General features: G+C 43.9%; 1 protein-coding gene across 1 annotated transcript in view; it reads right to left on the bottom strand.

Moving 5' to 3' along the window:
- Positions 1 to 26,445, bottom strand: part of LOC141265747 (meprin A subunit beta-like) — a 108,757-nt gene that overhangs the window by 20,191 nt on the left and 62,121 nt on the right. Inside the window, exons 9-12 of the mRNA XM_073679208.1 lie at positions 19,510 to 19,662; positions 18,081 to 18,290; positions 16,094 to 16,540; positions 3,260 to 3,439 (exon numbers count right to left, since the gene is read on the bottom strand). Of these exons, the coding sequence (XP_073535309.1) occupies positions 3,260 to 3,439; positions 16,094 to 16,540; positions 18,081 to 18,290; positions 19,510 to 19,662 (990 nt within the window). The remainder of the gene's footprint in view (positions 1 to 3,259; positions 3,440 to 16,093; positions 16,541 to 18,080; positions 18,291 to 19,509; positions 19,663 to 26,445) is intronic.

The raw sequence follows: 26,445 nt of genomic DNA, 5'->3' as shown, positions 1-26,445 counted from the left end.
GAGAAAATGGTGGCGACAGACACTGCCAATGACACATGCCCTTGCTTGTGTGAAAAAAAGTACTTCGCTCCATGTGTGCGCTGCTGATAGGCTGACAGATTGCACCTCCCCAAAAAAAAAAATGGAGATCTTCATTATTCCTGCAGAGATCCATCCCCTGCCCCTCCCCCCGCCCCGCTGTACACTCAAACTACGTATTAACATTAATTTTCAGCATTACTGAGAAAAAATCCAGTTATGATTTTGGTGCACGAACAGTTATCGAACATAACCTCGAACAGCCGAATTTTTTTCAAATCGGTCGTGTTCGCCGATCGACTCGAACACCGCCCAAAACAGCTTGAATTTGAGATTGGCGAACAGTTCGAGTCGAACACTGCTCATGTCTAGTCAAAATCCTCTGGAAGGCAAAAGTTAAGACCTTTGGAAAGAACAGATACATGATAAGGAGATAGAAAGTGATCAGTCAGATTAATGATAGAATCAGAAATAATCAGATTCTCCAAGACACTTACTTTCTCTTCCGTCCTGAGAAATTTCTTGCTGAAGTGGCAGAAAACAGTGCAAGAAATTTCTCAGGACGGAAGAGAACCTCTAATCCATTACACATTGGTCCAGATACCCATTTTGTTTAGGACTTTATTTCTTTTAGATCAAGATTTATTGTGCACGTGATTTTCTGCCCTGTGGCTTCTTTTATATTGGGAAGACAATTCGTCCATTATTTATACATACACTATCCCTCAAAAAGTGGTAATCATTACAAATTGCTTTTGCCAAAGGAAGCTAAGTGGATTTCTTGTCTAAATGCCAATGGTCCCTTGGGATTAAATGACCGTTCTGACTTTTCTATGTTTTTATGAATCTGTAACTTTGTTTTTAATATGTGACGTAGGCGTTGTAGCCACTGGTTTAAGGAAGTGATGTAGCGTCACTAATCACCTGGACCTGCAGAAGCGCTCATTCTAAGAGCAAAATGGCTGTTGTCCATCCTCTCCCTCCCCGCACTCCCTGCTTGCCATTGTTTTTAACCAAGTCATGAAATAAAGGACGAATATTTTTACCGGTATAGTGAGTGCAGCTTTTCCTTGTCTTTTTGAATATTAAAATTTTATCTAGCCAGCTTACTGAGCACATCGCTACAAGGAGAAAATGAAACGATATCACTGTAGCCGCTCGCTTCCAGACTTCAGAGCAGTGAAGGGAGTCGTTACAGTCATCCTTCACTATAAAGTAAGTGCACTGTAATCACGCTCCAAAAATCCCCGGAGCACTAATCAGAGGGGGACATGACTTTGGGAGAGATGGACCTTTAACTCTTGCAGCTTTGTTTGTATAGCTGTGCAGACTTTAAGCAAGAGTGATTCTGCTTTAAGAGGAAAGATTAGAGTATTGTCTGTTGTCTTACTGTGAGTAGGGTGGGGCTTACATAGAAGAGGTAACTCTCTGACTTGTCTTTCTCTCTTTATCTCACCGGATGAACTGGAGGAAACATCACCTGCCCTCCCTCCCTGTTATAATCACTATCCTACAACGCTTTATTCAACAATTAGTTGTATATTGAGGAATGCGTTATTGTATTTGTTTAATTAGCCATTGTATATCTTGTACCATGTCCAATTTTTTTCATGGATATAAAGAATTAACATTAACATTAACCTTCTAAGCCCAAAGGAAGGGCAATCCTTCAGTCATGGTTTCTCTAGAGGTTTCTTCCACAGGGTTTTTTTTCCTCTCCTGAGTGCTGTAGGATTACTGTTTGTGAGTCCGAGGTTTGCCAAGTTTGCCCTTTGCAGGGGCATCTACTTTGTAAGTTTACCAAATTGATTTATAAAATAAAAATAAAAAGGCTAAAAGTGTCATATGACAAGTGAAGGTGGACTCATTTTAACTAATAGAGGCTGTAAAACCTCATGGTGGTGAAGAGGCTCAGCTTTGGTGGCCAGCCTCAAGGATGTTGTAAATGTAACGTCAATCAGGGGCGGGCACAGTGGTTAAGCACAGGAGTGAGGATAATAGGGTCATTGGTGCCCTGAAAGTTTACTGGCTCTGCTTGAGTGGCAAGCCAGTGCGTGCCGTCCCTTTATAGCTTTCTGTCCTGGTGCTGTTTGTCAGACAGCTGGGGATATCACAGTACTGGTGAATCCTAATGTACTAGCACTTCACCTGACTCTTAATGTGATTGTTTTAATCCTGTGATTTAAGTAAAGCGGTGGCCATTTTGACAACCAAAATAATGGGTTTTGTGTATTTATTCCAGTGTCGAAGTTTACTGTAGTTATGGTTGTTTTAAGATGGAGTGGGGGTCCGTTCCATATCCAAAAGTCGTGCACATTGACTGATAGTCTGCTCTGTAGCTTGTGTGTGCAGCTTGTGTGTGCAGCGCAGGCTGTCAATCAAAGTGGCAGGGAATGATTACAGAGCATTCATGGTGTAGTGACATTACCACATTTAAGATATGTCCACACAGGTTGGATATGCCACAGATCCTCCATCCAAATTTTTCAAAAGTTTGCTATGGATTTGTCATCTGCAGTAAGCCAATTTGTGCAGCGTATTTGTAAACCTGTAGCATTTTGACTACAAAATTCCCACAATTAATTGCAGATTTTGCTAAATGGCATCAAACAGCGAAATTTCCACTGCAAAAAATCCACAGCAGATAAATAGCGTGATGTAGTACCTTTTAAGGTGCATTCAGACCCTAAAAGGTATTGCAATGCATGAACTGGCTGCAGGTCTCTCGACTTGAGTGTGTCTGCTTCATGTATTTATATTAAGCTGTAAACTTGGATCCGGAGACCTGTGACCAGTCTGTGCATTGTGGTAAGATCTCTGACCGATTTGTACAGACGCCTGAATACACCCTAAAGGACTTTTCTGTGCATCACCTAAATTTCTGCTACCACTCTAAATGGATGCAAATTACTGAATTCTGAACAAGCAATGTGTTCACTATCACAATTCTGCTTGAGCGGGTGGTCATTGGTCATGTGACTGCAAGTATGCAATTTATAGTTACTTTTCTTGCTTCTCTTAATGTTTTATAGAGAGATACAGATGAGAAACTAGTTGGCACGTGACCACAACTATGCAGATCACACACTTTAGGTCATGTGAAAGCTTGTTCTAGCAGGCTACACTGCGTAATCCTGACTATGTGCACATTGCACACTGTCACAATTCAGCAATCTGCAGTACAATCATGAAGACAAAATGAAACATTAATTAAACAAGGCTGTAATACTTTATGACATACCTTCCATGGATATTGAAATGAAAGCATCTCCTCCTTTCAGAAAGTCCCGTCTGTAAAGCCATTCTTCAGCCGTGAAGACGTAGGTTCCCAGCCCAAAAGTAATATTGTAACTAGTCTTATTGGGAAATGTTGTTAGCTGGCCGCTCACTGCTGGATTATCCCACATAAAATGACCATTAACTGAAAGTAGATATAATTCATTATCAGTATGTAATCTTCAATAAAATTAGCACAATGCTAGGATCTCCATCTATCTTTAGAAAAGGGATCATGTGTCCCTTTTTTGAGTGCAGTAGTGGTCATGCATGCAAACTACTATTCCATTCAGTGTCCAAGGGACAGTTGCAGGTAGTGAAGCACTGTACTCAGACGCAGAATACTAGAGTATTTTCACACTGGCGCATATAATCTCACTCGAGAGAATTGGGCAAATGACACCTGGCTCAAATTCTGTCACAGTTTGATCCGAGTGTCATCAGAGTGTGATTCTATTCTTTCACATGAAAGAATCGCAGCACAGGTGCGGAGAAGATGGAGAACTTAATTTCTCTATCTTCTCCACAGATCGTCTGCATAGGCCGCAATCTTGCCAGAAGACCAGTGAATTTTACATTAAAGGGGGCGCTTCCAGTGTGATGTGTAATTGTTGCGCTCTGCTCTCCTGATCTCACTGCAGAGCTGTGTGTGATTATACCTGACACATCTGCAGGTTCCTCTCAGCTTCATGCTCACAAGCAGCCAGTATTGTAATATTGATACCATACAGCAGAGCTGTGAGAGCTGCAGCAAATGTGTTTGTTAGTGTGGCGCACTGCTGCGCATTGGTGCCACAGAACCCAGAAGGGTGCATGGATGGACTTCTCCACAAGAGGCCCTTACACATTCACACACCTCCACCCTACCACCTCAGACCAGCAGAGGGAGCCCGTTAGAGATATATAAAGGGAGGGTGGAGCCAGGCAGATCAGTCTAGTGGAGTGTTTAGTCTGAAGTGAGTGAAGTTTCAGTTCAGTGTTCAGAGAGGAACACAGCTCAGAGTTGAGCAGAGAGCGTGCCGACGCTCAGAGAGCGGTGAAGACGCAGCACGCCAGCTGCCGAGTAGTGAGGGCCCCGAGTGTGGTCGACGGCGAGGAGAAAAGGAGAGCGGAGCTAAGGGGGCAGAGGAGCCTAGTAAGCTCACCCCGTTATACAAATCGGACACCGGGTCCGAGCCTACAGCGACCCTTTACACCCAGTAGGGATAACCGGAATCCCAGGAGGACTACAAGTCCCTGGCAAACCTGAAGCTAGACACCTACAGGACCAGGAACCACGAAGGCCCCGACGTCCAGGGAAAGTGGTTACCAACCAGAGGTCCTACTTCTGAGCAACAGGTGAAGTAAAAGCAGGACACATAGCCTAGGCTCAGTTGCAGGCTGGCCAGGAATATACACAGAGACAGACAAGGATCAGGAGGCCCTATACCCGCTCACTGGGGTGAAGTCCAAAAGTGCGCCCTTCACCTGGAGTACCCTGGACCGTACCTAACAACAGCACCAGTAAAGGTAATGAAGCAAATCCCCTGTCTCTGTCCGTTACTTCTGCTGCGCCATCGCTCAACCTGCACCACAACGCCCAGCGCAACCTGCATTGTTTTCACTGCCCTGAGGCCTGCTCCACCTGTGGGGAGCCGTTCCATCTCAAGCTGCCCTAACACCTGCCTCAGAGGACTGTTGCAGCGCTCGTGATCCTCACCAGACACCACATTTGGCGTCACGACAAATCCCCTATAAGTATCCCCTTTTTGCACTGACCGCCCTGGATCACGGACCGGGCCAGCCACCGTGATCTCCCCCCAAAAGCAGCCAGCCGAGTACCTCACGGCCCTGGGGGCGAGTCATTAGAAAGCAAAGTTCTATACTGTGCTAGTTACATGTCTCACACTGGTAAGTCCTCCTTTTTTTAAACTTTGTCTTTATTTATTAACTTTATAAAGAGAAGAAAAGGTACAGTCACATGACACTGACTGTGCCAATAAATATAAACAATTACTGAGGGAGAGGAAAGAACAGAAGAAGCTATGAACTTGCTACTCAAATCCTGAAAAAACAATAACACAAAATGAACATTAAGGAGCAGGATGAGAAAGTACATAACGAAAATCACCCAGACTGACTGGAGCAAAGATGACAGACAAGATGATAGATGAAAAAGGAAGAAGTATGTAAAAAAGACAGAAAAGAAGAAAGGCAAAAGAAACAAGAAGGGAAGTGGGGGGAAAGAAGGGAGGATGTTAAGAAAATGTATTCACATGTGGGACCCAAAGAATAAAGATTCAGATTTGCCCAATACGGGCCATATAATTAGCCAAAGATCTAAATACCTTCCTGTAATACCAGGTTTTGTAAAAACAATCATAAGAGTTATTAATCGTTGAAGTCAGCTCCTCCATTAACATCAACTTATTTTTCTTAGTAAACCAGAGAAAGATTGTCGGAGTGGTATCTTCTTTCCACAGTAGAGGGATGCATGCTTTTGCAGTTGAGATTAAAGGGGTATTCCTATCTGCAAAATCCTATCCCAATATGTAGTAGGTGTAATAATAATGATATTAGCAAATACCTCCAATTAGAAATGTAGTATAGATTTTCTGATTTGCTACATCGCTTACCCCATGTGCAGGACATTGCAGGATCTTAGGTATCCATGGTTACGACCACTGATATAGCGATAGTTAACTAGCTGCTAGTGGTCGTAACCATGTATACCTAAGGTCCTACAATGCCTACACATGAGGAAAGACATCGCGAATCAGAAAAACTATACTACATTTCTAATTTGAGGTATTTGCTATTACACCTACTACATATTGGGATAGGATCTTGGAGATGGGAATACCCATTTAAGTGTCTCAATATTGAATGTCTGTAGGGTTTTATAGGGATGTCACAGTAATGGAGAAGAACAAGAGCTGGGTCCAGGTCTGTAATCAGATCTGTGATTTTACAGATCACTTTCTGCACTTTTTCCCAAAAAGGAGAGAGATGCCTGCCGGACCAGAAAATGTGTAAGAGATCACCCTCCTCCCCACATCTCCAACATATGAGACTTGCATCAGCAAAGATTGAGTGTAGTTGAGTTGGGACCCTATACCACTGAGAGAGCAATTTGTAACCGGCCTCATGAGAAGGGGAGCAGAAAGATGATTTATGTGTTAAGGTAAAAATACGTCTCCACTGCTCCTTTGATAGGGAAAGGCCGAAAATTGCCTTCACATTGGGTTTGAAATCTGGTATTAGGTTGGTATGGGGGTTCAATCAGCAAGTAATATGAGAACGATAAAGTGTGTCTTAGCAGTCCAGAGTCCGTATTCGTGATTTCCAAAGACGTCTTATCACTATCATAAAAAAAGTCTAGGAGCGAGTGAGTGGAAAAAGTGTGAAAGCTAACCAACTCTCCAGGTTCCCAGGGAAGAGGGAGTAGATAGGCCAAGAAGATCTTCCTTTGAGGGCCAAATATGTCCACATTCAAAATGAGACACTCTAAAACAACCCCTACTTAGCCAGTTACGAAAGACTTTATCCTCTAACTCCAGGAGAAAAAGCAGATTGCCCAAAATGGGAAACATGGAGGAAGATATTGGTAAGATATGAGAATTGACTGCGGGATGAGTACAACAGGCAAGAGTGGCCCCAATCGTAGGATGAGATTTAAATGATTTAACCAAGAGTAAGTCCAGCCACAGAGTAGCCAACAAAAGAGATATTTGTAAAGCTTTGCTCGATCCCAACCCAGGCTTTCCCCTTACCATTCCTCCATTCTAGAGAGGTGGGTGGCTATATAATAAGATCTGAAATTGGGCAAAGCTATATCCCCTAAGGCCTTAGAATGATATAATATGGTTCTAACTGGACCATATGAACTTGGTTTGAACTGAGGCAAGATTCCTGAAGAAGAACGGGGACCCCAATTGGAAGGGCTTGACAGACATACAAAATTAGTGGGAAAATGTGCATTATAAAGATTTTGCTTCTACCAAACCATGTAAAAGCATTCCTCGTCCATCTTGAACAGTTCTGCTGTACCAAGTGGAGGAGTTTAGGTAAATTAAAAGAGTATCTCAAGCTTATATCTCTCATTTGAAGTTGAAGACAGCTTTCAGGGGTGCTATGATAGATGAAGAGGTGTTGATGTTCAGGGCCTCTGATTTAGAGAAGTTGCTTTGAAAATCAGATAGGCCATTATATGCATGGAATTCTGGCATCAAATTTGGAATAGAAGTGGCCTGGTTATTAGTGAAAAAAAGCAGATTGTCTGCATAGGCTGCAATCTTGCAAGGAAACCCGTGAATACAGGGGACCATGATGTTCCTGTTGGACTGAATCCTTTTGAGGAAAGGCTCTAGTGTGAGTATAAAAATTAAGGGAGATAGTGGGCATCCTTGACACGTTCAATTGCACGAACTCCTGAGATAAGACCCCATTCATCTTTATGCTGGCTGTTGGTTTTGTGTATAGGGCGGATATCCAACATAGCATGTTAGATTTTAGGCCTACACCATGGAGTGTCTCATGCATGAAGGTCCAATTTACGCTATCAAAGGCCTTTTTTTGCATCAGTAGATGAAAGCATAAGGGGCTGAGATTTCATTTTTGCTCTATGTATTGGGTTCAACACTTTAGCTGTATTGTCTCTAGCCTCTCTATCTCTCAAGAAACCCACCTGGTGCTGGTAGATGAAATCAGTTAAAAGTGGGAATTATCTGGAAGGGAGCATTTTCACAAACAATTTAATATCCACATTGAGAAGTGAGATCTGCCTAGAACTCTCATATTGGGATTGATCCTTATGAGTGACTGATATGTGTGCTCGTAAGTAGTGTTGAGCCACCCCCGTAGTGTTCGAGTTCGGTTCGGTTCGTCGAACACCCGTGTGTTCGCCGAACTGTTCGTCGAACTGTTCGTCGAACACCTTCGAACACCGTTAAAACCAATGGCAGGCAAACAAAAACACATAGAAACACATAGAAAACACCTTCAAAGGTGTCCAAAAGCTGACAAACTGCTCAGAAGACACAACTAACACATGGAAAAGTGACAAGTACATATAGTCATGCGAAAAGAAAAGAGGTGGAGGAGTAAAAGGAGGGGGAGACACAGATATAGGCATGTCATGCCCTTCTAAAATCCAAAAAGTGAGAAGCCGAGACGGCCAGTCCGCTCCTGCCCGTGCCACCTCTGTGTCGCCGGGTTTGTGCCAGAGCCGCGGTGAACCCTGACGGCCAGCCCCCCTCTCCCAATACTGGTGCCTGTCCGCTGGTGGGTCGAGAGAGCCCCCCTGTGGTGGAGGCAGCTCTAAGCTTTTTAATTTAAATTGTCCCTCTAATTTGAATGAATACACTTTAAATCCATTTACAAGGATCTATTGGAGGGCAAGTCTCATGCCAGCAGCCGCGTAATTCCAGCTCCAGTAGCGTCCACTAAAGCTGCTGCAGTTAAAAAGCTTTTATAAGGATCGAGCTCGGCTGTCCACCGCAAGGCATCCTAGTGCCAGTCCCAGCCCCTATGCCTTGGGGTGCCTCCTGATGCTCTTCACTAAGTATCCCGTGGTCCCGAAGCATTTCCTTTGAAAAAATTAAGTGTCCAAACTACAGGTGGTGTAGCTTGCTTAACAGCCGGGATAATCCGCTGACTAGCAGACACTGCTACTAGGCACAAAGTATTTCCTGGGCTAGATGCAGTTAAAAATTTGTAAGTAGATACTCTCGTTGGATGCTGAGAAAGCATTCCATAGAGTCTCCTGGCACGCCATATATGATTCTCTTAAAAAGCTTGGGGTAGGGGTCTAGGGGACCCTTTTATAGCCAAAATCACGGCCCTGTATCACAATACGTCACCTAGGCTGAAGATAAATGGAACTGTAGCACCGAGGGCTCGGTTGCTACAGACGTATTGCACCTCACCCAGAGGTGTGATATCTCACTCTCAGATAAGGATGGAGTGTGGATCAGGACCCGACACCTGCATGCATTACACCACATTGCCGTGGGGCAGGGCGACCAATATGCCCCTGAGATGGGCACGACAGTCCCTGTCCCTGGCTGGAGTGGGGGGAGGGAACACTGACGAAGGGGAACCCTGCAGTGCAGGAGCAGGGAGGAAGCAGTTCCTGGGTGCATTGAGAAGGGAGTATAAAAGGTGGGCACCATCTTAGTTCAGTGCAGAGAAGTCTGAGCAGAAGTGGCAGGGAGCAGGGGCTCTGCATGAGCTCTGCTCCGGAGGCGGGCCTAGTAACAGAGGCCCAGGCCTGCAAGAGGGAGAAGGAAGGAAGAGGAGCGGAGAAGGCTCCAGGAACGAGGAATGAAGGGATCCCAGGGGTGCGGACGGGCGAGTCGCCACCGCACGCCCGAATCCACCTGCGTGGAGGGGTCAGGCCAAAGGGGGAGACCGGTCCCCGAACTAGTGGAGGCAGGAAACGACCCTCAGCTAGAAACCGGAGGCTCTGACATTTTATGTGGTGCAGCCCCTTGCTCCACCCGCTAGGAAGGCACCACATAGGGTCAGGGAAACTGGCGCCAAGTTTACCAAGAGGAGGCCCGAGGCAGCCGGACAGAAGTGTTGGTAAGAAAGGCCAGACAAAGGACACACAAAGGGGGTCCTGTGAAGCGCTCCAAAGTTATCTGGGAGTTGTCTGAGCCCCTCACCTGGTGAGCACAGTACGACGTGGGCAGCCGTTACCTGCAGACGTGGTCTGGATAATAAGAACTGTGAGTAAAGGCCCTGAACTGCATCACTGACTCCGTGTCGTTACTGCTGCTGCCCTGCACCATCACCCCCATCCTCCGCATACACTGCCCTGAGGCTATACTCCTCCCGTGGGGAGTTATGCTACGCTCTGCTGCACCCACAACACCAGCCTTAGCGGTCTGCCCTGTAGCGGCGGTTCACTCTGACCGCAATCCACGGGTGGCGTAGTCGGACATTTAAACATCAAAACCACATAAATAGTTCCGCCACTGGTTTGACCGCCCTGAGCCACGGAACCGGATCGCCGCCACGAAGACTACAACCACCAGCATCCACCAAAAAGGGTCCGGCTCCGGGTGTCCCAAGGCCCAGGGGGTGCGTCAGAACATTTTCATCACCTTTCACAATCACCAATGGGACAAGGCAGGGATGTCCTCTGTCCCCTCTCTTATACATCCTAGTGACGGAGCACCTGCTCTCATCAATTCGCCATAACCCCAATATTAGGTGGATTGAGGTGGGAGGCACCGAGTACAAGTGCTCTCTATTTGCTGATGATGTCCTAGTATATATCACTCAATCACATATATCCATCCCTGCTGTTATGGCTGAAATAGATCACTTTGTTACATGGTAAAATTTTAAAATCAATGCAGCGAAGTCTGAGGCCCTCGATGTCTCCCTCCCTAAATCCATATAGGATTCCATCCAGTCCAACTTTCCCTTTGCCTGGCCCTCACAGGGTATCAAATACTTAGGAATTCCTATTCATAGAGACCTCTCCCATCTATGTTATCTTAATTTTGGGCCCTTTATTGAACAATTCCATACAGACCACGGTTGGCAAGTTGGAACTGTGAGATTCACTACGTGCACCACTGGTATTTTGTGGAAAAGCACATGTAAGATTCTGCAACAGTCTCTGCTGATACTCCTGCATGCGTGCATCCCTTTCTATGGCAGGAATAATTTCTGCAAATTTACTTTTGTACCGGGGATCTAACAGTGTGGCAACCCAGTAGTCAGGATTATTTCTAATTCTCACAATTCGAGGGTCATGTTGCAGGTAGTGCAGCAAGAAGGCACTCATGTGTGTTGCGCATCCAGGAGCACCAAGTCCCTGTTGTGTTGGTGGCGAGGTAACAATCATGCTTCCTTCCTCTGTCCTCTCCCCCCAACCTCGCACAACAGAAATGTGATCAAGATCTCCCTCATCTGATGAGTCTTCCATCAGTTCGTCCTCCACTTCTTCCTGGGCTCCTGCACCTTCCTCACTAGTTTGGCTGCTACCATGCGCCCTGGTAAAATCATCTCCCCCACCCTCACATGCCTGCCGCCCTGGTGCTGCCGACCGTCTGGACCTTGCAGATGTTAGCCCTTCCGCATACAACTCCTCCTCCTCTACTTCCTCCACCTCCTCTTGTGCCACCACCTGACTCCGAATTCTGTTTAACATGTGCTCCAGCATGTAAATCACCGGAATAGTCATGCTGATAATGGCATCGTCAGCACTAAACATCTTCGTCGCCATTTCAAAACTGTGCAGAAGGGTGCATAGGTCCCTGATCTGAGACCACTCCTCCAGCGTGATTTGCCCCACCTCTGAATCTCGTTGGCCCAGGCTATACGTCAGAACGTATTGCACCAGGGCTTGTCGGTGCTGCCACAGTCGCTGCAACATGTGCAGAGTTGAATTCCACCGGGTAGGCACATTGCATTTTAGCCGGTGAAGTGGCAGGCCCAACGACTTCTGTAGAGATGTAAGTCGCTGAGCTGCGGGATGCGAACGGCGGAAGTGAGCACACAGCGACCGTGCCCTCTGCAGAAGGCCATCTAGTCTGGGATAGTGGGCTAAAAATTGCTGGACAACCAGGTTCAACACGTGAGCCATACAAGGCACGTGTGTGACATTGCCCCGGCGAAGGGCCGCACCCAGGTTTGCAGCATTGTCGCACACGGCCTTCCCTGGTTTCAGGTCCAGTGGAGACAACCATTCATGAAATTGGTTCTCCAGAGCTGACCACAACTCCTCAGCTGTGTGACTCACATTTCCCAGACATTTCAATGTAAAAACCGCCTGATGACGTTGAGCCCTACTGCCAGCATAGTAAGGAGGTGTGCAGGATCCCTTCTGCGCAGTTAGAAAGCTTGTGGCATGACCAGACAGGCTTTGGGTGCAGGTGGAAGACCGAGAGGAGGTTGAGGAGGCAGAAGCAGTGGAGGAAAAATGACATAAAGAGGATTGACGCACAACTCGTGGGGACGGCAAGACTTGGACAGCAGCCCCTTGTCCTGCTGTCACCATAGTTACCCAGTGCCCAGTCAGCGACATGTAACGCCCCTGTCCATGCCTACTCGTCCAAGTGTCTGTGGTGAAATGCACCCTGTCACACACAGAGTTTCTCAAAGAAGCGGTGATGTTGTGTGCGACATGCTGGTGGAGCGCAGGCACACCTTTCTTTGAGAAGTAGTGCCGACTGGGCATCTGGTACTGGGGCACTGCGACGGACATAAGGTCTCGAAAATCCTCTGTGTCCACCAGGCGGAAAGGCAGCATTTCTGTAGCCAAGAGCTTGCAGATGGTGAAATTCAACCTCTTAGCTTTCTCATGGCTAGGAGGAAATGGTCTTTTACTTGTCCACATCTGAGGGACCGAGGGCTGGCTATTGTGCTTAGACGGGGTTGATAAGGGTGTCCCCGGCAAACTGCCGGTCTGTGAGGAAGATGCAGGCGGACATGTTAGGTTGCCTTGATCCAAAGGTGGTGCTATCGATGTCGGACAGCGCTCAAGACCAGCTGGTGTTACCACCTCCAAAGAAAATGATGACCTGCCAATCACGCTGGCTGTTGCGGGTAAAGAGGTGGCAGGTCTGCGCCCCAAAACAGGTGTGACTGCTGTCCCCCCAGTCACAGAGGATGAAGAGGCCGCGGATGCACAAGATATGGCAGACGGTGGTTGGCCCGGCCGGCTAGACCGCATTGTAGCACACTGAGCTTCCCACTGCAACTTATGCTTCATGTCCATGTGCCGGTTCATGCATGAAGTACTCAAACTATGTATTTTTTGGCCTCTACTTAGCTTTTGCTGACAAATGTTACAGATAACACGAGTTGGGTCATCTTTATCGATCTGAAAAAATGCCCAGGCTATGCAAGGCTTAGCACCCATGCGACCTGAAGAGCCACCACGACTTGTGGTGAGAGGCAGAGTTGTGTTTGAGGATGCAGTTGTTGACGTGCTTCCAGTACTACGTCTCTGTCCAGGAAGGCGCAACCTGACCTCGTCGTCACTAGCATCTTCCTCCACCTCCTCTGCTGACCTCATCTCTTGGCTGACTGTGGGTTGACAGTAAGTGGGATCTCCGACCTCATCATCATCACCCTGTGCGTTATCACACCCGTCGTCCTCAGAGCCAACCTGTTCCTGCCCTGACAAAAAACTAAAGTTGTCGCTCCAATCAGGTATTTGAGTCTTATCATCGTCTTCCTCATTGTCTCCACCAACAGGAGTTACAGTTTGGGAATGAGGGTCTACATTATGGTCAGAACCTTCTGCGTCTGGTCCTGGATCCGACTCATAAAGATTCTGGGCATCAGTGCAGATCATTTCCTCGTCTGGATTCACAGAAGCGCTGGAGTCGACCTCTGATTCCCAGGCTATAGTATGAGTAAACAGCTCTGCAGACTCAACCATCTGTTCTACCTCATACTCAGACGGGCAGCTGGAGATTTGGGAGCTGTGAGGAGGCAAGTGCGATTTGGGTGACACCTTTGAGGACTGGAGTATTTGTGATGTTGAAGTTGATGTGGAGGAGAGCCCACTTAAAGGAGCACTTGATATCCGTTGAAGCACCTGCTGTTTTTGTGCCTCATCTGGAATTTGTAGCGATTGGCGTGGCCGTAAGAAAGGGATCTTATCACATTGTCCGCTAAAAGAAATAGACATTTTAGTTTGGCTGGAAGATGGTCTTTCTTCTGCACCTACCCCACGGACACAACCTTTTTTCCCCTTCCCAACACGCCTATTCCCCTTTCCATCAGCAGCAGGCCTTTTTCCACTCATTTTGGTGGTTAACTAATTCACAACTCTGGAGTTGTTTGCACAAAAAAACAATGGATGGTAACCGAGCAGAGCTGAGTGGCCAAACTGTGGTATTAGGCCAAAACTATTGGCTGGGTTAGATGCAGAAAAAAATTATTTTTAATTTGCAACCTGATGGAGGTCAGTATAGATGGACTAATAGACCAAGTCCCACACACCGCTAGAAGCCCAAATATTTTTTCAGAGCTAGATGCAGAAAAAAATTATTTTTAATTTGCAACCTGATGGAGGTCAGTATAGATGGACTAATAGACCAAGTCCCACACACCGCTAGAAGCCCAAATATTTTTTCAGAGCTAGATGCAGAAAAAAATTATATTCAATTTGCAACCTGCTGGAGGTCAGTATAGAAGGACTAATAGAACAAGTCCCACACACTGCTAGAAGCCCAAATATTTTTTCAGAGCTAAATGAAGAAAAAAATTATTTTTAATTTGCAACCTGATGGAGGTCAGTATAGATGGACTAATAGACCAAGTCCCACACACTGCTAGAAGCCCAAATATTTTTTCAGAGCTAGATGCAGAAAAAAATTATATTCAGTTTGCAACCTGATGGACGTCAGTATAGATGGACTAATAGAATGATGCTATGCCCAAAAGATTTTACTTCACTAGGTGCAGTAAAAAAATTGGTATTCTATACACAGGTGGTATATCTTGCAACACAGATAGGCTACTCCACTGACTAACACACTCTGCAATAGGCCAAAAAGGATTAGCTTTGCTAGATTCAGCCAAATGCTGTGAAAAAAACTTGCACAGCACTGGCACAGACCTGCCTGGCAAAAACTGATAGGAACTGATGTAACCTAGTCCTGAAAAGGACTCCAATTACAATTAGTCTTTACTCCCACAATCTATCTATTTAAGAGCACAGACCTGCCTGATAAAAGTCGTAGGAAATGCTGTAACCTAGTCCTTAAAAGGACTGCAATCACAACTATTCCCTACTCCCAAGCTATCTGTATATTTGTGCGAAAATTGGCTTGAAATTAACAAGGTATAGCGCACACAGCAACAGCGGTGCCGTCTAACACGCAGCTGCAGCAGTGAGAAAATGGTGGCGACGGGGAAAATGGCTTGGTCTTATAGGGCAAGGACATGTGACATACACTGCCAATCACACATGCCCTTGCTTGTGTGAAAAAAAGCACTTCGCTCCGTGTGTGCGCTGCTGATAGGCTGACAGATTGCACCTCCCCACTGTAAATGCGGGAAAGAGAAAAAAAAATGGAGATCTTCATTGTTCCTGCAGAGATCCATCCCCTGCCCCTCCCCCCGCCCCGCTGTACACTCAAACTGCGTATTAACATTAATTTTCATCATTACTGAGAAACACGAACAGTTATCGAACATAACCTCGAACAGCCGAATTTTTCTCAAATTGTTCGTGTTCGCCGACCGGCTCGAACACCGCCCAAAACAGCTCGAATTTGAGATTGGCGAACAGTTCGAGTAGAACAACGCTCATCTCTACTCGTAAGGAGTATCCTGGGAAAGAGGAGCTGCTGGATATCGCATTAAAGCTAAAGATCAGGTGGTCCCCCTTTTCTTAGAAATAATCTCTGGAGGCAGATTCTCCTGTAGACCAGTGCCTGGCCCATAGTCCTGGACAGCTCATTTACATACAAGAAAAACGTGCATTTCTCTGGAACAAAACATCAAATTGTAGATATCAAGGTATCATTTTATTAAACTTCCTATGACCTACATGCCCATATTGAATGCTTAGGATGGTTGATCCTATTGACAGATTCCCATTAAGAAACATAACAGTAAATTGATAACTTATGCTCTTTAATGAATTCCTTTGAAATGTTGTTACTTTTCATGTAGTTATTGGATATGGAACTTGAAGAGTAATGTTTAGAATGTATGACACTGACAAACCTTGACATAATATCAAAGCAAAAAGCAATACAAATTAAAACAAATGGTGGAAAAATAATGTATTTCCCATGCAATTATATAACTGCATGAACTATAATTTGCATGGTAAACTTACAGACTTTGTTAGGATCAGTTGTAATGCTCTTCATATTTGATGTTCGTTGTTGGGCATTTGGATTTTGGTCCAGGAACTCTACTGTGGTTTGTCTCCATGGACATGGCCATTGAAGGGCATAGTCATTAGCTCCTGATACCAAAAACAGATATATAACAATGCTGAATGGTAAACCTGACTGAGGATATTCTCCTAAACCAATTTGGTATGCATATCCATCTTTGGAGTAATAGGGGGGACTAAGAATCCCTTTTTTACTCAAGTCCCGTGTAAAGTTTCTTATGTGCCAAATGTTTTCAGGGCATTCTGTCTCTGACAAGTTGACGTCATCAATTGAAAAGCCACCAGTGGAGTTACCATCTCCTTTTACGCCTTGAAATACAAATCGAAATTTGTTCTTTGCGCCTAATTTAGAATGGTGAATCTGCCAGTAGTCAGCGGGTGGGCCTGCAAAGTACAAGAAACTAAATAATCAATATGTTGACTTATTACACATGGACTATAGAAACAAACAGCGCGCCTGTAATTAACGAATAGCAGCGCTTGAGATTTCAGATCCACACAACACATTATTTAAGGGAAGGTTCACAAGACTATATTATGGCGGCGTTCTCTATTCTGTATTAAGACAACTCCCTGTCCGACTTGTGAAGCGAAGAACATCATATATAGATGAACAAATATGGCAGCATTATGGTTGTAGAAACCTTTTCTGGCCCTTAGGATACTATGCTCAACTTTGCCTTTTCAGAAACAGGGTCATAAATTCTTCATAGCAATGAGGCACAAATGAGACATTATACGACAGACAGTGCAAACCTACTCTGCCCAACATTACACTGCTGAAAAGGCGCCAAGGAGAAGGCCTTAGGCATCATGTATATGATTGAAAAAAGTTTCCATCTCTTGCTCACTTATTGACTTTTTTTTTTTTTAAAGGGAATCTGTCAGCAGGTTTATGCTATATAATCCAAGCGCAGCACAATGTAGGATCTGAGAGCCTGATTCCAGTGATGTGTCAGTTACTGGGCTGTGTTTTGCTGTTTCAACAAAATTAGTGCTTTATCAGCAGAAGATTATTACAACAGGACTAGGTGTCTCATGCCTCATAGTCAACTGCCCCACCACAGATTAGCAGCTTCCTGTCAATGTACAATATACACAGCAAGATGCCAATCAGTGGTGTGGGTGGGGTTATACAGAGCTCAACATTCTGAGCACTGCTAGATCTAGAGCAGAGAAGGCAGTGATTGTATCAAAATGGGAACAAGCAGCTCAGCAAGTGACACATCGCTGGAATCAGGGTTTCAGCCCCTACATCATGCTGCTCTCAGATTACAAAGCAAGAACCTGCTGACAGATTTCTTTTAATACTGTAGTGCGGTGGTGTTCACACTGTGCGGCAATGAGGCAGTGACCCAAGAAAAGTTCAACTTAAATGTCTTTGTTTGCAAAAACTCACAACTTAAATGCAAGCAATATCCTCCGGATCGCAGCTGGGTCCTTCAATACCGTCTGTATCAAACAACCCCAATTGCCGTGGGAGACTGCACCGCCGTGTCACTTAGGGTGCATCAGGCACAGTGCCTTCTCAGGCCTGTGTTCAGCCTTCACACAGGCTTGCAGTGCACAGAGCTCCCTACTCTGCTGCTAGCAATCCCAACACTGACACACCCAAACCTTTGCTGCAGATTTTTAAATGAAAATTGAGGCAGTAAGCCACTTGTAAGACCCCACTACCATCCTGTAGATTACTCCAAAAATAAAAGCCCTTGTCAGGTTTTTTTAAATTCGACTTGGTCAAATAGCTTGACCAAGTCCAAACTTACTTTTATTTTGCACTGCAACCACAGCTGTGTCTGTGATAGCAATGCACTCCAGAGGGTTCAATAATCCTTTGTGTGCATCCTGGGGGATACATACCGACCCTCGCATATCATCCCCCTCACTGTCTTACAATACATAGATAGTTGTATAGATTACTTACCATTTACAGAGTTGACAAATGTCAGAATGCCATTGGTGGTATCATTTGGGTATTCCTTGATCCAGATATTTAATCTGTCACTCTCATTACCACTATGATAGTAAAAAAATTCTAAACACTGAAATCCTCTCGCTGGGTAGAAAAGTCTGCTTTCAAGTATGGCTTCATCTCCAGTTTTGCCGGTGCTAGTGTTGAAATGCATAAAAGAACCTACAAATTTAGATGAAAAAAAGTATAATTAATACTGTCTTAGAATACAATCAATTTACAAGGTGACAAAGTAGCACTGGAAACATAGGTGGATGGGACCAGCAACACAGATGTTCACCCTTAATTCAGTTAAACAACTAGTGAAAAAGCCAGCACTCCTGTAGTTGCAAGTGAACGTGGCAAGTTTATTCACTTATAACACAGCAACATTTCATCTTGAAAACAGAATTGCATAAAATGAATTAAAATGAGGCAAATAGTATGATAAATTTGGTACACATGCTAAATAAACTTCTTTATGACACATCATGCATGGGGAAATGCCTTAGCCACATCCATTGCTGCACTCTCCATGCTGCTTGGTTCTGGATACGGGATGGCACAATTATGATTTATTGATCTATGCCAATGTTGTCTCAATCTTTCTTCTATATAGATTTCCACTTTGTCACACCTCGGTTCTTGAAATTTGAGATCTACCCTAGTGAAATTAAGTGCTATTATTGTGAAGTAGATGAATTACCAACTCAGATATGGATCAGAAGACTTCACAAACCAAAGAATGGGGCACCCAGTTCAAAGGATAATCTTCTCTCTTACGGGCCTGTAGTTGTTCTTAGGCACTAAACTGCTTCTTTTGTGGCATTCCTGTTCAAAAGTACAAGGCCTTGCAACATCAGATTAATGGATCTCTGATTTTGAATTTTGAAATATACCCAACTCTTTTGGCAAAATCGAGTTCAATTGGTTTTCCTTCAAGGATACCGCTGAATACTGTTCTCTCTTAAAATAGGATGACAGCATCCACATGGTAAGTGTTCTTCCTTGTTGTTTGCCCATTTTTCGGCAGCACCTTCCTTTTCCTTAGCAGCTACTGCTGTTTTTACCATTGTTCCTTATGTGGCTTTAGAATTTTGCAGTAAAAAACTGAAAATACATCACGTGTTGCCCATACTTAGTCACTGATAAGCACCTCCCGGTCCCATCCTCCTCTTTTTTCCAATCACTGTTTCAGTTTCATCATATAATTGTGACTACAAAGTTCCAAACAAGCGCTAGAAGAGACATCAGCACTGATACACCCCAACAGAATGCATTAAGCCTACAAATTAGTTTTGTTTTTCAAGGTTTGGCCAAATGGTTCATAAATGAAAATTAATCATAACTTGAACGGTTTGCTTTTTTCTTTCAATATAATATGAATTACTACATATATTACCTTGCTTTTTTTCCATATATGTATGGTCTGTATCTGGTCCTTCTGGTACACTGCTAACATACTGCCAATCAGTACTATCATTTGAACTCTGAAGCATAGCACATAAGTCATCAGATTCAAAGCTACAGGAGTCCAGGAATGTTGTAGAAGAAGCTGTATAAAGAAAAAAAATGCTATAAAAATCAGGAAAATAAAATGTAATATGAAGGGACCATGACATAGATGACCATAAAGGACAACAGGTGCAAATAAATAAAGTATTGTCTCTGGCAAGAATAAAATATTGAATGTAGGTATTTGGGTCTATTCACATTTGGAGATCATGTACCCAGAATGGTGGTTTGATTGGTGAACATGTCTTCATAGACCAGTGGTTAGAACTCAGGATATAACATTATTGCAAATGATTGTCCATCTGATCAGCAGTCTGTGTAAAAGGGCCTTTATTATGCTCAAATTCATGAGAATTACACTTATTGGGGTTCTTTAATAGTCTGTATCTCATGACAACCTGTTCTGCTTTTACCTCCCAAGTCTTACAAAAAACACAACCCTTGACACATCATGTGGGGAACTGCTTCTTCTTTGCCCATTTTGGAAACTTACCTTCCCAACTAGGACTGGATACCACTAATTCATACTATATGCCTCCCCTTTACCATGTACCTCTTTCTCCCACTAGAAACATTTGCTCTGGTCTCACATTTTGACCTACATTTTCATCCATTCACACTAGTTACCTCGTCTCCTATGATGATACCATCTTCCAGGGATATTATATATATATATATATATATATATATATATATATATATATATATATATATATACACATACACACATACGTATACACTACCGTTCAAAAGTTTGGGGTCATTTAGAAATGTAATTATTTTTGAAAGAAAAGCACATTTTTTTTCAATGAAGCTAACATTAAATGAATCAGAAATACACTCTATACATTGTTAATGTGGTAAATGACTATTCTAGCTGCAAACGTCTTGTTTTTATTGCAATATCTACATAGGTGTATAGAGGCCCAATTCCAACAACCACCACTCCAGTATTTTAATGGTACATTGTGTTTGCTAACTGTGTAAGAAGGCCAATGGATGTTTAGAAAACCCTAGAAAACCTTTGCACAAGTATGTTAGCTCAGCTGAAAACGGTTTGGCTTATTTGAGAAGCTATAAAATTGACCTTCCTTTGAGCTAGTTGAGAATCTGGAGCATTAGATTTGTTTGTTCTATGAAACTCTCAAAATGGCCATAAAAAGAGAACATTCATGTGAAACTCAACAGTCTATTCTTGTTCTTAGAAATGAAGGCTATTCTATGCGAGAAATTTCCAAGAAACTGAAGATTTCCTACAACGGTGTGTACTACTCCCTTCAGAGGAGAGCACAAACAGGCTCTAACCAGAGTAGAAAGAGGAGCGGGAGGCCCCGCTGCACAACTGAGCAACAACACAAGTACATTAGAGTCTCTAGTTTGAGAAATCGACGCCTCACAGCTCCTCAACTGGCAGCTTCATTAAATAGTACACGCAAAACGCCAGTGTCAATGTCTACAGTGAAGAGGCGACTCCGGGATGCTGGCCTTCAGGGCAAAGTGGCAAAGAAAAAGCCATATATGAGACTGGCCAATAAAAGAAAAAGATTAATATGGCAAAAGAACACAGACATTGGACAGAGGAAGATTGGAAAAAAGTTTTATGGACAGACAAATCAAAGTTTGAGGTGTTTGGATCACACAGAAGAACATTTGTGAGATGCAGAACAACTGAAAAGATGCTGGAAGAGTGCCTGACGCTATCTGTCAAGCATGGTGGAGGTAATGTGATAGTCTGGGGTTGCTTTGGTGCTGGTAAAGTGGGAGATTTGTACAAGGTAAATGGGATTTTGAATAAGGAAGACTATCACTCCATTTTGCAACACCATGCCACACCCTGTGGACAGAGATTGATTGGAGCCAACTTCATCCTACAACAGGACAATGACCCAAAGCACACCTCCAAATTATGCATGAACTATTTAGGGAAGAAGCAGGCAGCTGGTATTCTATCTGTAATAGAGTGGCCAGCTCAGTCACCAGATCTCAACCCCATTGAGCTGTTGAGGGAGCAGCTTGACCGTATGATACGCAAAAAGTGCCCATCAAGCCAATCCAACTTGTGGGAGGGGCTTCAGAAAGCATTGGGTGAAATTTCTCAAGATTACCTCAGCAAATTAACAGCTAGAATGCCAAAGGTCTGCAATGCTGTAATTGCTGCAAAGGGAGCATTCTTTGACGAAAGCAAAGTTTGAAGGAGAAAATGATTCTTTCAAATAAAAATCATTATTTCTAACCTTGTAAATGTCTGGACTATATTTTCTATTCATTTTGCAACTCATTTGATAAATAAAAGTATGAGTTTTCATGGAAAACACAAAATTGTTTGGGTGACCCCAAACTTTTGAATGGTAGTGTACAGTACAGACCAAAAGTTTGGACACACGTTCTCATTTAAAGATTTTTCTGTATTTTCACGACTATGAAAATTGTACATTCACACTGAAGGCAACAAAACTATGAATTAACACTTATTATATACAGTCATGGCCAAAAGTTTTGAGAATGACACCAAAATTATATTTTCACATGATCTGCTGGCCTCTGGTTTTTATTAGTGTTTGTCTGATGTTTATATCACATACAGAAATATAATTGCAATCATATTATGAGTAGAGATGAGCGTTGTTCGACTCAAACTGTTCGCCAATCTCAAATTCGAGCTGTTTTGGGCGGTGTTCGAGCCGTTCGGCGAACACGAACGATTTGAAAAAAATTCGGCTGTTCGAGGTTATGTTCGATAACTGTTCATGCACCAAAATCATAACTGGATTTTTTCTCAGTAATGATGAAAATTAATGTTAATACACAGTTTGAGTGTACAGCGGGGCGGGGGGAGGGGCAGGGGATGGATCTCTGCAGGAATAATGAAGATCTCCATTTTTTTTTCTCTTTCCCGCATTTACAGTGGGGAGGTGCAATCTGTCAGCCTATAAGCAGCGCACACACGGAGCTAAGTGCTTTTTTTCACACAAGCAAGGGCATGTGTCATTGGCAGTGTACGTCACATGTCGTTGCCCTATAAGACCCAGCCATTTTCCCCGTTGCCACCATTTTCTCACTGCTACAGCTGCGTGTTAGATGGCACGGCTGTTGCTGTGTGCGCTATACCTTGTTAATTTCAAGCCAATTTTCGCACAAATCTACAGATAGCTTGGGAGTAGGGAATAGTGGTGATTGCAGTCCTTTTAAGGACTAGGTTACAGCATTTCCTACGACTTTTATCAGGCAGGTCTGTGCTCTTAAATAGATAGGTTGTGGGAGTAAAGACTAATTGTAATTGCAGTCCTTTTCAGGACTAAGTTACATCAGTTCCTATCAGTTTTTGCCAGGCAGGTCTGTGCCAGTGCTGTGCAAGTTTTTTTTCACAGCATTTGGCTAAATCTAGCAAAGCTAATCCTTTTTGGCCTATTGCAGAGTGTGTTAGTCAGTGGAGTAGCCTATCTGTGTTGCAAGCTACACCACCTGAGTATAGAATACCAATTTTTTTACTGCACCTAGTGAAGTAAAACCTTTTGGGCATAGCATCATTCTATTAGTCCATCTATACTGACCTCCATAAGGTTGCAAATTTAATATAATTTTTTTCTGCATCTAGCTCTGAAAAAATATTTGGCCTTCTAGCAGTGTGTGGGACTTGTTCTATTAGTCCATCTATACTGACCTCCATCAGGTTGCAAATTAAATATAATTTTTTTCTGCATCTAGCTCTGAAAAAATATTTGGCCTTCTAGCAGTGTGTGGGACTTGTTCTATTAGTCCATCTATATTGACCTCCATCAGGTTGCAAACTGAATATAATTTTTTTCTGCATCTAGCTCTGAAAAAATATTTAGCCTTCTAGCAGTGTGTGGGACTTGTTCTATTAGTCCATCTATACTGACCTCCATCAGGTTGCAAACTGAATATAATTTTTTTCTGCATCTACCTCTGAAAAAATATTTGGGCTTCTAGCCGTGTGTGGGACTTGTTCTATTAGTCCATCTATACTGACCTCCATCAGGTTGCAAATTGAATATAATTTTTTTCTGCGTCTACCTCTGAAAAAATATTTGGGCTTCTAGCTGTGTGTGGGACTTGTTCTATTAGTCCATCTATACTGACCTCCATCAGGTTGCAAATTGAATATAATATTTTTCTGCATCTCTAGCTCTGAAAAAATATTTGGCCTTCTAGCAGTGTGTGGGATTTGTTCTATTAGTCCATCTATACTGACCTCCATCAGGTTGCAAACTGATATATAATTTTTTTCTGCATCTACCTCTGAAAAAATATTTGGGCTTCTAGCAGTGTGTGGGACTTGTTCTATTAGTCCATCTATACTGACCTCCATCAGGTTGCAAATTGAATACATTTTTTTTCTGCATCTAGCTCTGAAAAAATATTTGGCCTTCTAGCAGTGTGTGGGACTTGTTCTATTAGTCCATCTATACTGACCTCCATCAGGTTGCAAATTGAATATAATATTTTTCTGCATCTAGCTCTGAAAAAATATTTGTACTTCTAGCAGTGTGTGGGACTTGTTCTATTAGTCCATCTATACTGACCTCCATCAGGTTGCAAATTGAATATAATATTTTTCTGCATCTAGCTCTGAAAAAATATTTGGCCTTCTAGCAGTGTGTGGGACTTGTTCTATTAGTCCATCTATACTGACCTCCATCAGGTTGCAAATTGAATATAATATTTTTCTGCATCTAGCTCTGAAAAAATATTTGGCCTTCTAGCAGTGTGTGGGACTTGTTCTATTAGTCCATCTATACTGACCTCCATCAGGTTGCAAATTGAATATAATTTTTTTCTGCATCTAGCTCTGAAAAAATATTTGGCCTTCTAGCAGTGTGTGGGACTTGGACTAATAGAACATCTATACTGACCTCCATCAGGTTGCAAACTGAATATAATTTTTTTCTGCATCTAACCCAGACAATAGTTTTGGCCTAATACCACAGTTTGGCCACTCAGCTCTGCTCGGTTCCCATCCATTGTTTTTTTGTGCAAACAACGCCAGAGTTGTGAATTAGTTAACCACCAAAATGAGTGGAAAAAGGCCTGCTGCTGGTGGAAAGGGGAATAGGCGTGTTGGGAAGGGGAAAAAAGGTTGTGTTCGTGGAGTAGGTGTTAAAGCAACAGTAACATCTGCAGAAGAAAGACCATCTTCCAGCAAAACTAAAATGTCTACTTCTTTTAGCGGACAATGTGATAAGATCCCTTTCTTACGGCCACGCCAATCGCTACAAATTCCAGATGAGGCACAAAAACAGCAGGTGCTTCAACGGATATCAAGTGCTCCTTTAAGTGGGCTCTCCTCCACATCAACTTCAACATCACAAATACTCCAGTCCTCAAAGGTGTCACCCCAATCGCACTTGCTTCCTCACAGCTCCCAAATCTCCAGCTGCCCGTCTGAGTATGAGGTAGAACAGATGGTTGAGTCTGCAGAGCTGTTTACTCATACTATAGCCTGGGAATCAGAGGTCGGCTCCAGCGCTTCTGTGAATCCAGACGAGGAAATGATCTGCACTGATGCCCAGAATCTTTAAGAGTCGCATCCAGGACCAGACGCAGAAGGTTCTGACCATAATGTAGACCCTCATTCCCAAACTGTAACTCCTGTTGGTGGAGACAATGAGGAAGACGATGATGAGACTCAAATACCTGATTGGAGCGACAACTTTAGTTTTTTGTCAGGGCAGGAACAGGTTGGCTCTGAGGACGATGGGTGTGATAACACACAGGGTGATGATGATGAGGTTGGAGATCCCACTTACTGTCAACCCACAGTCAGCCAAGAGATGAGGTCAGCAGAGGAGGTGGAGGAGGATGCTAGTGACGACGCGGTCAGGTTGCGCCTTCCTGGACAGAGACGTAGTACTGGAAGCACGTCAACAACTGCATCCTCAAACACAACTCTGCCTCTGACCACAAGTCGTGGTGGCTCTTCAGGTCGCATGGGTGCTAAGCCTTGCATAGCCTGGGCATTTTTTCAGATCGATAAAGATGACAAAACTCGTGTTATCTGTAACATTTGTCAACAAAAGCTAAGTAGAGGCCAAAAAATACATAGTTTGAGTACTTCATGCATGAACCGGCACATGGACATGAAGCATAAGTTGCAGTGGGAAGCTCACTGTGCTACAATGCGGCCTAGCCGGCCGGGCCAACCACCGTCTGCCCCATCTTGTGCATCTGCGGCCTCTTCATCCTCTGTGACTGGGGGGACAGCAGTCACACCTGTTTTGGGACGCAGACCTGCCACCTCTTTACCCGCAACAGCCAGCGTGATTGGCAGGTCATCATTTTCTTTGGAGGTGGTAACACCAGCTGTTGTTGAGCGCTGTCCGACATCGATAGCACCACCTTTGGATCAAGGCAACCTAACATGTCCGCCTGCATCTTCCTCACAGACCGGCAGTTTGCCGGGGACACCCTTATCAACCCAGTCTAAGCACAACAGCCAGCCCTCAGTCCCTCAGATGTGGACAAGTAAAAGACCATTTCCTCCTAGCCATGAGAAAGCTAAGAGGTTGAATTTCACCATCTGCAAGCTCTTGGCTACAGAAATGCTGCCTTTCCGCCTGGTAGACACAGAGGATTTTCGAGACCTTATGTTCGTCCCAGTGCCCCAGTACCAGATGCCCAGTCGGCACTACTTCTCAAAGAAAGGTGTGCCTGCGCTCCACCAGCATGTCGCACACAACATCACCGCTTCTTTGAGAAACTCTGTGTGTGACAGGGTGCATTTCACCACAGACACTTGGATGAGTAGGCATGGACAGGGCCATTACATGTCTGGGCACTGGGTAACTATGGTGACAGCAGGACA

The sequence above is a fragment of the Phyllobates terribilis genome, unplaced genomic scaffold (genome assembly GCF_046119375.1).
Source record: "Phyllobates terribilis strain yellow unplaced genomic scaffold, ASM4611937v1 Scaffold_4__5_contigs__length_816908805, whole genome shotgun sequence".
NCBI classification, from domain to species: Eukaryota; Metazoa; Chordata; class Amphibia; order Anura; family Dendrobatidae; genus Phyllobates; species Phyllobates terribilis.
This window is presented reverse-complemented; position numbering and strand designations above follow the sequence as displayed.